The 14,994-nt window shown below is 35.1% G+C and overlaps 1 protein-coding gene across 2 annotated transcripts in view; it reads left to right on the plus strand.

Moving 5' to 3' along the window:
* The window catches only part of EPHA3 (EPH receptor A3), a 366,230-nt gene that overhangs the window by 330,340 nt on the left and 20,896 nt on the right, over nt 1–14,994 (plus strand). For both annotated transcript variants that reach the window (XM_030860979.2, XM_030860980.2), the window contains exons 14-15: nt 10,950–11,099; nt 12,616–12,809. In XM_030860979.2, coding sequence (XP_030716839.2) covers nt 10,950–11,099; nt 12,616–12,809 — 344 coding nt within the window. The remainder of the gene's footprint in view (nt 1–10,949; nt 11,100–12,615; nt 12,810–14,994) is intronic.

Raw genomic sequence — 14,994 nt, forward strand, 5'->3', positions numbered from 1 at the left:
TTATTTCTATTATGGAGATGCATACTGAGTAATTGCCAAGTGGATTTTTATATTGAATGAAAAAAGTTCTGTCTTGTGTCACATTGCCCTATGGCCAATTAAAACCTATTTAATTTTTAGAAGATAAAACCAAATGAAAAGTTATTACAGGCATTATGTGTTAAGTAATAGGAAAAAGAAATCTTATTTTACATAATAACTTATTCTATTTTTTTTCTCTGTGAGTCTGCCAAGTTGATGCCAGAAATATTCTACTACTGCTTTGTCTTGTCTAATTTCATTTGCAAGACAAGAAAAATAAAGGGGTTAAAGCAAGTGATTAAAAGCTAAGTGGCTGAATACTCTGTTTCAGGATAACTCCACTTGAAGAATATGAATATTAGAAAGCATGAGCCTTAGTTCTGTAGAATTCTCAAGGACTAAAAACTATGCATACCAAAAACTTGTGTGATATGAAAAGAGAATAATAGTATTTTGATAAGTAGTATATGTCATATGTAATTTACACATGAATGAAAAAAAGCAATAAGTAAATATCTAATCAGTGGCCTTCATATAGTAATGTATTTTAAGCTTGGACACAAAATAAATAATGTCAACATTTTCTAGTCTCTTAGGATCAGTACATAGCTTCTGTCTTATGTAGCTTCACAAAGTAAAGCTATATATCCCCAAATCAGAAAACTCTAGAAGATTTTATAATCTCAGTTAATGGTGCCTCAAAGTTTAATGAGGGATCAAATACTTTCTAGCCACCCATTTCAGAGAGATGGATAGCACGAACATTTCAACATGTGAAAATAATCCATCCAGATTTATGTGGAGAAAAATCACAACTATAATTTTGGAGTGATACACACGAGTGAGGAGCTTCTATGTAAATATATTACACACAGTCTCTAGCAGGAACAGTTTTCTCTGCAGTGCATCATTCATTCATTCATTCATTCAACAAATATTTGAGTGCTTACAATATACTAGGCACTGTTCTAAGACCTGAGGACCCAGAGGTAAAAACAAAGCCCTGATTCCGTGAGCTTACATTCTAGTGTGGTATTTCACATAATAAACAGGTGAAGATATAGCAAGGCAGAGAAATAAGATGAGGAATGTGGACAGTATGAGGGAGATGCTACTGTAGATAGGACGATCAGAGAGAGTTTCTCTAATAAAATGACATTAGAACAGAGAATTAGTGAGAGTGAAGGAGAAAATAATGTAAATATTGAGGTTAATAGGCCAGATTCATTTGCTTTAACTATTTTTCAATTCAATGGAATAATTTTAATAATTTCTCTTATTCCAACAGGCTCACTTTGCAAGAAGACAAGTTAAGTAGTCAGATTAACGATATAACTCAGACTTAAAGACAAGCAAATAGTGACTGGTCCAGTCTGTAGCGTTGAGCCCTGGAAGCTTAGTAAAAATCACTTACTAAAATTATTTCCAGTTGACTTGTGAATATCCCACATTTCAAATTTGTGATGACACATTGCCTGAAGCTTTTCCCATGTACCCTGAAGCCACTGACCAGCCCCAGCTGCTCCGGCACTGGGAGAGACAGTAGTCATTATTTCCCAAGCCAGTCTTACTACTTGATGCCTGGAATGGCTAATAATTTGATTCATTCCTGTCCTATGACCCTTTTTCAACTACAGTTTTACATGTCATGGTTCAGGCCCACTCCCATGATTTTTTCCCTTTCATTTGCTAGCCATTTCTCTGGAACTGCCCCCGTATTTCAAGCAATTTTTATCTAACATAGACATACAAGGAAACCACTGCCATTATGTCTAGTCAGAATTGTTTCAGCAGATATTTATGAGATTCTCAAACTATCATGTTATCTTTCCTAATTTTTCAGTTATCATATTAATACCATATTAATAAAACCAAGCCTATCCAAGTTATGTACATTTTTGCTTAATTACTAGAATGAATCTAATACTTCTGTTTCATTATTTTTATTGTAAATATATAGTATTCCTGCTATATTGGATAGGTCTTTCTGATTTATTTACTTATCAATATGGCTATTTTGGAAACTTGTGTTCAGAGTGCTAAAAATTCACTTTCAAATGAATTTCTGTAACCTTTAAAAAATAAAGTAGGAATTCAGTATATGTAAAACACAAGGTTTAACACGTAAAACCTCTTTGAACTTTGAAAAGAGCTGTACCCATATTAGGCTGTATGTTTAGTCTTATCCCTAAAGTTTTTCATTGTTTTTGTTGAAGATATACATTATACATCAGATGACCTAATTTTATATTGTATTATTTGACTCTGAAAGTAACAGAAAAGTTACTTGTATTTTATTTCCTGGATAGCCATAGAGTTACTTAGAACACAAGGTGAAGACTTTTAAGAAATTCTTAAGTGTCTCATGGAATGTTGAAAAATTTCAGAAGTTCAAAGTATTGACTTTTGCTACCTGAGAGATCATCTGTCTCTGATCTCTTGTGGCAGTCAACATCTGCTGGAACAATTCTCTCAATGACTTTTAGATTTGAACTACTGGGAATTAGAACAGATGCTTCCCCTGGGAGTCTTCTTGGATTGCCCTTCACCTTGTTGTCTACTGTTGTCTGCAGTGAACGAAGTTTACTTCCTGACGATAGATCCTAAATCCTTTAGTCAAATGATTTATCTCTATAGTTCCACTTCTAACCTGAGAAGCCAATATTTGCCTCCAGGTTAAACACTCAATTACTCTGGGTTTACTAAGATAAACTCTCCGAAGTCCTTTGTCACTCTAACTATGACCTGACAGAGCTCACAGGCAGGCAATGTGAAATATGGATCAGCAAAGCATTTCCTAAATCAGTAAGGAGAGATTTGTGTATATAATCAGAGAAAAATTGGGGCAGACATAAGATACTAGGGCTCAATGTCCAGAGACTTCAGCAATTACACTCCTTTTCTTTAGAACTCAAGACTTGAAGCCCCCTAACCCACAGTGAATGAGCTGACTTCAGTTAAGCACCTGAAAAATTCAGGGCTTTTAGCCAAATGTCTCATTTAAACTGTCTAAATTCATTAAGTTTAGAGAACTGAATTGCAGGATCTTCCAAGAACATGTTTACTTTGTGATTCCTCCTCTAACTGCTGTTTCTGGACAAAGTGAACAAGGTTTTGTACTATTTTACTCCTGGATTAGAGTTTAGCAATTACATAATGCCTCTGCCCAGAGAATCCCTAGTATCTTTACTTGTGCCCTTTTATTCTCCTTTAACTTTTCTGTAAGAATTCTATGGAAGTAAATCCAGATATTACAGCCAATAGATATGCAGTTTAGTCCAAAGTTAGGATCATCTTTGGACTAAACAAGAGCCAAAATAATTAACATTAAAAATGTCAGCATCCTTGATATTTCTGTACGTTTAAGACAGAAAGTTGAAAGTTGAAAGAGCAAAGGTTTATAAGTTAGCACAGCTGTTAGAGATAGATGAAACTGAACATAAAATCAAGTTTTATGTTTCCCATGACCCTCAGTTTATGAATGATAAGATATCTGCACAGAGACGCTAAGAAACTTGGCAAAAAATAGATAATAGAGTCAAAGCTAAGCCTAGAAATGACAACTCCTAATTCCTACTAAACTTAAGAATCCAAATGGAACATGTGACCGTAAATCCCCCTGGACCCCCAATTACTGACTGTCATAGATGTGACATCAGCACTGGGAGGAACTGGCTCTGGGTTTGGCATTGCAAATATGGGGAACAAGCATTAGCTTCTGATTCTGTTGAGTTTGAACTGGAGGTCCCTCTGCAATTGAAGTTTTAGAAACACTCCATATGCTGTGAATCTGGGCTTGCTCCAGGCAACTGGAGACTTTTCTCAAATATGTAAATATCTGGGGAGCTTACATACGGACATAGAGACCACCTTAAGTAAATGCTTCATTTTATGATCTGTTAAAATATTGTAAAAAACACATCTTCATAAATTATTTTTAGAGTATCTGGCGCTTTACTTTTCTGAACACCTAGGAGCATTTTACCAACCAAAACTTCAATTGCCAACTGATTTCAAAGTTTTAGCTCATTAATAACAGTTGTATTAGAATAGTTTTACTACGGCAAGAAGGCAGTATACCAAATGACACCATTTGTCTCATCAAATCCAAAGTTTTGGATAGCTCATTGAAGGATATGTTTGGCAGTTTTTTGGAAAACATCTAAATTTTTAAAATGCCCTCTACACATATAAACTGAAAAAGCAATTTCTGAATGTGAAAAAGAAGAAAATATAAGTCAAGCAATGTTGGCTTAAATTTGTTGGGGTGGGAGGTGGGGAAGGAAGAGGAATTTTTGTGGTCCAATCAGAAGCAGAAGTATAAATAAATTCTGCAATACATTACTTGTAGGAAATTTAATGAGTCAGACTCTTGTATATTCAATTTATTTTATTTTGATAGTCTCAGATCTACAGATGCTCAGCTTGAAGGCAGAGAGAGTTATCGTGAAGTGTGACTAAATTAAAATTTATGGGCCTCAGCTTCTTCTTTCACCCTTATTTCAGAGCCAAATTGAGCCCTCTAGGTCTCTTATCCAATGTCTCACTATGTCAATGATATTTATGTTTTGTAGCCTTAGATAGCATTTTCTCTTGTAGGAAAACCCTATTTCTTACCAAAAGTTTTGGTTATTGATGCTTCCATCTAACAAAGAAATTGATGCTTAATTTAAGTTTTCCTAGCAATAGAAAATGATCCCTGTTTCAAAAAAATTAAAGGGAGAAAGCAAGAGAAAAAGAAGAAAAGAAAAGAAAACAAAAAATAGAGGGAAAAATCTCAAAGAGGTGCTATTATATTTACCAAAATCCACATATCAGAAGATTAGCTCTAATGAACTTGGCCCTTTTTTAGACTAGAACAGGAATGAAAATATCCATGGAAAGTGTGCTAATGGTTAAATAAAGAAAGAAAGAAAGAATTCCACTTAGTCTACATAAAATCCAGTTAAATCTTGGACCTCTTTGAATCATTTTCCCTTGCTGATCAGGATTTGTCACAAACAATCTGAAGCAGTAGTTCTCGAACAGGGATGATTTTGCTCCCTAGGGGATATTTGATATTGTCTGGAGATATTTTGGCTGTCACAATTGGAAGGATGCTGATATAATCTAGTGGGTAGAGGCCAGGGATGCTAGTAAACATACTGCAATACACAGGACAGCCCCAACAGCAAAGAATTAATCTGGTGTAAAATGTCAATAGTGCTACTATATAGAGACCTTATTCTAAAGTTACCCAACATGTATAAAGAATGTGGAAAGAATGAGAGAGTGGGGATCAAATATCTCTCTCAGGTACTTACAATTTCTCCTGTCCACACTGGACTGCAAGTTGCAGGGGATAATGTGGAATACATTGCCATTTGTGAAAAATTATGCAACAGACTAGCCATCTGCCAACAAGTCTCCTAGAATGTTGAACTTCAGGCTAGCAAACATAATGTAACAAACAGTACACCTTTTTATTCTTGTTAAATTTTATTCTCATTTGCTTTTGCTATAATACTTGAAAGTTATCGTTCGTTTCCACTCAAAGATTTAAATATTAAACGTGATCACTTTACTTTTGATATTTTGATTGCGTTTATTAAAATGTCATGGGTGTAAACTCATGAATAGACATTCACCTAGCAGATAAATATGTCCCATATTTTAAGCCAGCATGTGAGTATCACTTATGCATAATTATTTTGATGTTTTAACATTTTACTTAGCTTCATCCTACAAAGGAATGGAGTAATATTCATGTGCATAGATTAAAAATATTTATTAAATTTTTGGTGGTATTCAGCCTCTCATAGCCTTATGATTTCAAATGATAGTTTGGGCACACTTATTTTATTTACGGCAATGTATAGGACAAAAGCTACTACTCGAATTTATTTTACTAGTTTTGAATATAAAGAATTTTAAACTACAATGTTGAATTTAAAGAGTCTGTGATAATAGGTGCACTCACCCTGCCTCAAACTCTATAATAATATTATGAACTTGGAATCTCTCCTGTAGTTTGATTTCGAATTAAGCGTGTATTACGAATATGTTGGTTTATTTTTCTCTCATTTGAACCAGAGTGACTGGTTGTTTACTGATCATGGAAAAAGTAAAATAAATTATAAAACTCTTCTTACTCTGATGTATTTTTAGCAACGAATGATAAATTTGAATAATACTTTGTAGTTGGCAATGAGCTTTCCCTTATATCTTCATTTAATAAATTCTTTACATGAATAGTAAAAGTGTGCTATTTGAAGGGAATTGGAATGGAAGAAAGGGCAAAACATTTATTGAGTACTCTATTAAAGATTAGACACTTTAGTTGTTGCTTTATGTATATTATAAATCTATTGCCAATGACAAAAGGAATCCCTAAATAATAATGAATAATCCTCAGTCATCTTTATTCCCTTCCTCATCCAGTGATGGATGGTGCCATTTCCAAGACGGCTGGCTAGGGGCAGGAGGAGAGTCTTGAATATGATTGTCACTTCATTCCCAGAGCAAAACCAATCAGTCTAAAACACCTGGAAGCAGATAATGAAAGTCATCTAATGAGAAAGCTAAATGTTCCAGGGTTAAAATTCTAGGGTTAAAAGCTAATTACCTAGGGATTCCAATAACAGTATTGAGTAAAGGCAAACAATACTTGTTCATTTACACTTTCTTCTAAATAATGAGTTCAATTATTTAGAATGCGTTGTTCATTTAGAATGCGTTGTATGGATATCATATGGGAAAATATAAATTAAGAGTTTTCTTCTTGTAATTAAAATAAATATATTTACTTTTAAGTATATGAACTCACTAAACAGTGACCTGGAACAGAGCCCAGCCACTAAGAAAAAGACTAATACACTAAAAAGTTGATCAGTGGAAATTTCTAGGTAAGGAAACATTTAATTTTGCAAACTGGCTTAGTTGTTGAGCTGGTTGAATGCCACTTATTCATTCATTATGTGTTCAGAATAACATGTTTGGAATAAAATGGGAAAAAAAAATCAAAATCTCCCCCTTCCTTATGCTTTCCTATAAGGGCGGCAACTCAAGCTTTGATGCAGTGAGGAGCCAGAGGGAAGCTTAGATTAAAAACCTGAGTGAGATGAATGGATGAAGGTAGGTGTGGCACATATATACAATGGAGTATTACTCAGCCATAAAAAGGAACGAAATTGAGTTATTTGTAGTGAGGTGGATGGGCCTAGAGTCTGTCATACAGAGTGAAGTAAGTCAGAAAGAGAAAAACAAATACTGTATGCTAACACATATATATGGAATCTAAGAAAAAAAAGGTCATGAAGAACCTAGGGGCAAGACGGGAATAAAGACACAGACCTACTAGAGAATGGACTTGAGGATATGGGGAGGGGGAAGGGTAAGCTGTGACAAAACGAGAGAGTGGCATGGACTCTGCCACTGTGTGCATTTGAAACAATGTTTTAACAAGATTTACACAGCAAATAGACAGCATTTGATGGGAAAATGGTTCTGGAAATAATTTGCGTGAATCTGTAACCATGTGCTTCATTAGAAAACACACTGCACGGATCTTAGTCAAGAATTGAAAGAGTGAAGGTCCCGCTAAAGAGATGGGTGTGGCTATGGCATCAGAGGTGCCTCCAATGGCATTTATGTCTGTATGCAGAACCACCAGTGAAGAGATTCTTTCCAAGCTCCTTCGACATAGGTGTAGCTATGTTCTTCCTAAAAACAAATTAAAAAAAAAAAAACCCTTTTCAGTATTTCACTATTTTTAGACATTTTATTAAAATATGCTCAGGGCTTCCCTGGTAGCGCAGTGGTTGAGAGTCCGCCTGCTGATGCAGGGGACACGGGTTCGTGCCCCAGCCTGGGAAGACCCCACATGCCGCGGAGCGGCCGGGCCTGTGGGCCATGGCCGCTGAGCCTGCGCGTCCGGAGCCTGTGCTCCGCAACGGGAGGGGCCACAACAGTGAGAGGCCCGCGTACCGCAAAAAAAAATATGTTCAATGTCAAGGCTGTCCTCTCTGGAAAACAGGGGTAAAGCACTGAAGATGAAACAACTTTAGCATGTACCATTGTAATCCTGGTTGAAGTAAAACACAGAAAATGAGCTTATTGTTCATGGTTGTCATCAATCTATTGGTTTTGGGTTTTTTCCTAATATCTGTATTTTTATTTCAAGGAATCTTGATAAGGTGACACGTATCTGTGCCTTATATTTACTAAATAGATGCAACGTTTTCAACATGGAAAGGACTTTCTTCCTTTATCTCTCTCTCTCTCTCTCTTTCTTTCTTTGTTTTAGTGCCATTTTTATGCTTTTAGTAATTTGTTTCTGGGCAAAGGAAAGGAAATGGCAAAGTGTCTGTAGCAGAGATAAGACATTCAGCTGAGATTTTAAAGTATCATCTTTTCTTTGCCCCATGAGTACAATTTGTTTGACTTCTGTTAATTCTCAGAGTACTTTAAAAGGGAACGAATGTATGCACAATGATTCCATTTGGCATCCTGAATAGATTTATAATAGTTAAATGTCACATGTGTAGTTCTGTTTTTATCACAATTATGGGGTAGTATTTGAAATACTGATTCCTTAAGACCCAAATCTGGACTCTGCAGCTACAATTAAGTTAATTTGGTTTTTTTAAAATATTATTATTATTATTAACATTGAATATGTTGGTAGAGAAAGGGCAATATTAGGCTAGGAAAAAGACTCTCCAAATTTAAATATGAAAAAGTATCTTTTAAATTTTTGTTGAAAAAATATACAAACTATAAAGAAGAGAATGAATGAGTGAGTGTAAGTGAGAGAGAAAAGAAAGGGGCAGCTTCTAAGACCATATGCCCTCTCATCTCCATAGAGTTTTCTATTCTGTTTTTCTGGTTTTGGACAATCTTTACTCCAGTGCACGTTGAGCTCTGTAGTGTTTCCCACCAACTCCCAAAACCCTCTTGGTCTAGCTCCCGTCTCTCCAACCTGATTTTACTGCACTGGTATAAATCATGGATGACCCTTAGGTTGCTACCTTCTCAAGAAGGCTGTGCTCAGTCCTCCTTTTTGTGCCTACTTCTCTACAGTTTCGTGCATCCTTCAAAACCCAGTGTAAGCCCTTTAAAGATCTCCTGGCAGTACTCTTTCTGAAGAGCTCACTTGTGTGAAAACATCGAAGAAAAGTGTCAAGTTTACTGAGATAGTTCCAATCACATATACCACTCTCCTCTACGGGATAACACTTGCTCAATGTACCCGTGATTAAATCCCAATTCGACCTTTTCCCATCCTCTCCTACTGCATGCTTCCACACTCTCTGTAGTATCATCACCCTGGAAACCGTTTTTCCAGAACATATATTTTCCTCCTCTGTGCTTTGATTTATGCTATTTCCCTCAGAGTATGGGAGTATTAAGCTGATGTTTCTTGAGGCTTTACTGTGTGCCAGGAACTACGCTAGAGATTTTACTGAAATTTGTCATTTAGCCTCACAACAGTGCTATGAACCAGCACTGTTACTTTCCCAAATAACAGATGTGGAAATTCAGGCATAATAAGGTTTAATAGTTTACCTCCCAAATTGCCAATCCATTTCTCTAAAGCAATATATTGTCACCCTTGAACATTACTTAAGAACCAGTGAAGTGCAATGAGATACAATGTCAATAGAACACACTTTGATGAATATGGCATAAAATTTTGATGATGTGAATTCTTTGGAACATCCATCCCTTTTTTTGTTGTATCAAAAATTGATGTACCTTATGAGGCTCAATTCATATGTGACCTCCTCAGTTTCTCTAGTGAGAATCTCGGCTCCATGCTCTGCGGCACAGCAGTCTCCACTACTATCTTCCTACTCAATGTAGGCAGGGTCTGCAATTCTAAAAAGCCCCAGCATTACCTGGAGCTTGTTAGAAATGCAGACCCTGCCTACATTCTGGAACTACTGAATCAGAATTTCCATTTTAATCAGAGTGAGCCCAAGATGATTCATATGCATTGTACAGTTTGAGAAGCAAAGTGTTAAATACTTATTTCTTTCTGCATTTAGTTATTTCCAGCAACTAATTATCATTCCTATTTGCTTGATATTTCTCAAACAGAAGGACCAGTGTGTTATTTATATTTGTCTCACCCAAAGTGACTAGCATAATACTTCCCATATGGTTGCTACTCAGCACATCTTTATTAAATGTATTTATTAAACTGAGAACAAATTCTATGGGAGTTATACCTTTATATCTCCCATAACTCATAGAAGCAATATTCTCCTCTAGACTATACGTTTTCAGAATGTAATTATGATATCTTTCTAGCTCATATGGTGCTTACCTAGTACATGGAGGGGACTTCAGTGGTTAATGATGGAGTGAGGCACTGAGTAAATTAATTAAGATGATTGATTAATGTATGTGAAGAGAGGTTTTTTAGATGCATAAATTTATTTTGAATTTATTTAATTAACAAATACCTTTAAGAACTTATGAGTATCAAGGAGTGGTGTAAGTTCCTTACAAATATTAACTTAATTCACATTCTGCTCTAAGGTGGTTTGTTCATGCATAAATGTATGTTAAATCAATAAAGGCTGATTTGAGATACCTCATTCAATTCTAATATATAGCATATCTACTTCAAGTTGTTTTGCTACAGATGTCTGATAAATGTGCCATAATTGACATAAAATGTCAACATTTTAGCAATTTTCAAATGTTTTTTTCCTTTCATCATTTCAAAATCTTCCCAAATTGATTGAGAAGATATTGCAGTAAATAGTATGCCACTCACTCCTTGGTATTAAAATAGAAGAATATCAAGATATATCAGAAGAAACCCGCATTTCATTTCAGAAAAGAAATACCCTGACAAATTCAGTCAGATTTCAGATGGTAACGTATATTATATGTTTTAGTCATTGATCATGTATGTATATACGATTTTATATTGCAAGGGAGGGAAGATCCCAATCCGGTGGACATCACCAGAAGCTATAGCCTACCGTAAATTCACATCAGCCAGTGACGTATGGAGTTATGGGATTGTTCTCTGGGAGGTGATGTCCTATGGAGAGAGACCATACTGGGAGATGTCCAATCAGGATGTAAGTATTTGTAGTCTATGAGTTATGGGTTCAGATTAAGAGATCAAGCTGTGCAAGGAAGTGGAGCATAATGAAACCAGGTGGCTCCCTGTTTGTGACATTGAAACAGAATACTTAGAAGAAATGAAATTGCTTCCAAATCTTATAAAGATATCAAATGAGTTGCTCTGAAGGATTTACATTTTTCCCTCAAGCCCGGGTTTAGAAATGAGACAAAGTGAAGACATTTGTAATAAAATTTTATAAAATAAGTGCCTGACAAGATAGCCAATAGATATCAGGGAATGTTTGAAGTATTTTTGCTACAAAATTGTTTCAATGTAACATTAGTAAGATACACATGTCTGCCATCCTTTGTAGACTTAATTAATGCATCTGGGCCAACGTTTTGTTTACTTAAATATAGTATTTCCCAAAGTCAGACAAAACAACCAATCACTAGCATGTTGTTTCTCATAGTGTATTAAACTTGCACATGAATTTAGTTATACAAATTGAAGTCTCTGGATAGAGAAAATAATCTTTAACTTTCTATTACAACTCAAAAGGATTTTTGTTTTTATAAGTCATGTTTTGCTAATGCTTAGTGAAAGGATGCTATTGGCATGTGAGATCAGCACTTGGAGATGTTTTTTTATGCTTAGCCAGAAACTGTGAGCATGATCTCAAAGACACACATAAGAAGGAAACCTGAGATGCTTTTAGTCATTTCCTACTCACCACATATAAAATTGCTTTTAATGTATTTGGATATAAAAACCTTTCTGAACTTCTTCAAACAAGCCATGTTTTATAATGGTACTGGGAAAATCAGACTCTCTTTACCACATCTCTATTTTCCAAATTCTTTCTGTATCAGAGGATCTCAAAATGTGGTCTCTGGACCAGCAGCTTTATCATGGCCTGGGAATTTGTAGGAATGCAAATTATCGTGCCTTTCCCCAGAGCTATGGAATCAGTGGTTAGTTATCTGCATATTCATAAGTCCTCCAGATGATTCTGATACACAGTAGAGTTTGAAAATCATGACTTTACATGATTTAAAAGTGTAAATGGACTAATAGTCAGTTAGCTGTGCAGCACGTGGGCTTTTACCAAAAGAACTTACTACGATTTGAGAGGTACCATTTGAACTGTGATATAACTAAAATCTGTGGTAATTTTTCTGCATTCATTCATTCATGTATAGTTTCCATAGAAATCTGTATTACCAAATAATAATTTCTTTATAAATTACTGAATTTCCTATATCATAGAACATTTCTTTTTATTTTAATCTGGAAAGTTACTTTATAAACTTTTCTTTCCTAAATCCACTTTCTCTGCCTCAATCTTCCTTTATATAATATTTTCAGACATGGATAATATTTATTTAATAAGCTGCTATCGTTTTAAGAAATTTAAAATGAACACTTTTTCACTTAACTTTGAAATAGTCATATAAGTGTGACCTGCCCATGAAGAAGTAAAAGAAATTCCAACTCTTAAGTCTCTGGAAACTTTGCCTCTCACACAGGTAATTAAAGCTGTGGATGAGGGCTATCGACTGCCGCCCCCCATGGACTGCCCAGCTGCGTTATATCAGCTGATGCTGGACTGCTGGCAGAAAGACAGAAACAACAGACCCAAGTTTGAGCAGATTGTCAGCATTCTGGACAAGCTTATCCGGAACCCAGGCAGTCTGAAGATCATCACCAGTGCGGCAGCAAGGTGACACATTTGATTTTGCATCTTGCACTCACTCTGAAATGAATGTATTTTCTATCTCCAAGATGTTAATTTGTTTCTTCCACTTCCCCAGCTGCATACTTTGGTACTTATATTCCTCAAGATTAGAGAGATGTGTTTTCTTTTCCTTTTTAAACTTTCAGGAGGAAATTTCATGCTACTTAATGATAATGATAACATTCTGGAATTTTTTAACTTCCATCTTGACCAGAAGCATGTATACATTCAGGCTTGAGTATTTGGACAATAGAAACCCTGGACACATAGCTCCTTTTCACTCTCCCCTATTTAAACAAAACACAAACAAAAAAAGGAAATCTCCTGGAGTAGTGGGGGATTCTAGCAAAGTCCTGATTTATTCCTCATTTAAAATAAAGTTTCAAAAATAATAACAGTGCCTCCAAACCATCGCACTGGCTAGGGATATGCAATTTTCCCTGACTTAATTTAAAAAATGTGTTTAACCCATATCGTGTGCCAATTACTTTGTTAGACACTGTGAAGGATAAAACTAAGACTAAAATAATGTCAGTGTTCCTGGACAGCCATACAAATGTCAACACGTCATAGCCATAAGGCAGCCCTGAATGCACAATGTCCATTAGACTTTATGCGTAATTCTCCGTGGTAAGAATCATTGAGTTGTCTTAATGGTTTTAAGAAATGTCAATTATATTCTCATTGTACACATAGTGAAAAAGAGTGCTTTTACATTTTGATGATGTGTGTTCTTAAAGGAAAATTACAGAGTTTTAGTAAAGGAACTACACCTACTGTGCACAAAACTCCACAGTATTAAGTGATATGTATACATACTACATAATGATGATTTACAGTGACTCATGTGTAAAAGATTTAATATAATCCCTTATAGGAGTTTTCTTTTCTTGTTTCTTTTATGCACATCTGTTGGTTTTACTGACAATTATCAAGAGTTGTGACTTTCAAATTGATAGAGCACTTGCTAATGCACTTATAATAGAGTATATAATTTTTCTACCTTAATAGGAACAATTATACTGAGCATACATGATCCAGTTTTTACATTACATTTGAATAAGATGAATAAAGAACATTTGAATCAAAGTCTTAATATCAGTATATAAGAATCATAGATTATTTGTTGGAAGTAACTTTTAGGGGGGGTCACTAATATTGAACTTAGTAATATATATTCAGTAGGTAAAACTATTGATAACTTATCCTGCAAGGATGAATCTCTGTCCTAAATTTCAGAGACAGACTGTACAGGCTTTTTTGGAAATCCACCTGACAGTTTAACAACCAACAGGATAACAAACTTGCCCTTCCTGGGACATATGGTCCTCATTTTGCACCCTGAAGCCATTTCTTTTGATCTTTACTCAATAGCAATCGTAGCAAAAAAGAACATCTTTTCAATTCTTTCCATATCATAAAAGAGCATTCAAAGCATTTCCATAGGATCAATATCAATATAAAGACTAACTCATGTAATATGATCAAGAGATATTTAAATCCAATTCTATGTGGGAAAATTCTTAATATCAGATCATATTATGTGAGGATATACCCTCGTATTCAAATTTTTTTCCATTCACTATTCCATTCTTATTGAAGTACATTGAATATTTTTATCCTAATATGTATTTTTTAATACTTTAATATATCCCCTGTATTTTGTCACAAAACATGCAATTTTAGGGAAACTATTTTTCTAAGAAGTGCCACCCATCTTAATTCATTAAATCTAAAAGTTTTAGAAATTGTGTTTATATATTTACTTATTGCCATTAAAATACACAGTGGGCAGATTGTGCTATTATAAATTTATTTACAACAACCTCAAATTACCATGCAACAATCTCAAGAGATCTTATTTTTCTTTAGAAAATTTGCTTTCCCACTTTTGACAACGATTATTCTATTCTTTTTCATAACTGATTAAACTCATTCCCTTTCCCCTTTAATTTTCTAGTGATGCCCTTGCCACATGCTTTATTGAGAAAATACAAGCCATCAGATGGGAAATTCCAGCAGCAAAACAAAAACAAACTGGCGCCTGCACCCATCCATCTTGTTCTTTTTTCCTCTAATTACAAGAGAGGAAAGTTCTTCTTACCTCGAATTAGAAGAGAGGAAGTGTCCTTTCAGTGTCAGAGGCAAATCCTTTCTCTCTCTCTTTCTC

The sequence above is a fragment of the Globicephala melas genome, chromosome 4 (assembly GCF_963455315.2).
Source record: "Globicephala melas chromosome 4, mGloMel1.2, whole genome shotgun sequence".
NCBI lineage: Eukaryota > Metazoa > Chordata > Mammalia > Artiodactyla > Delphinidae > Globicephala > Globicephala melas.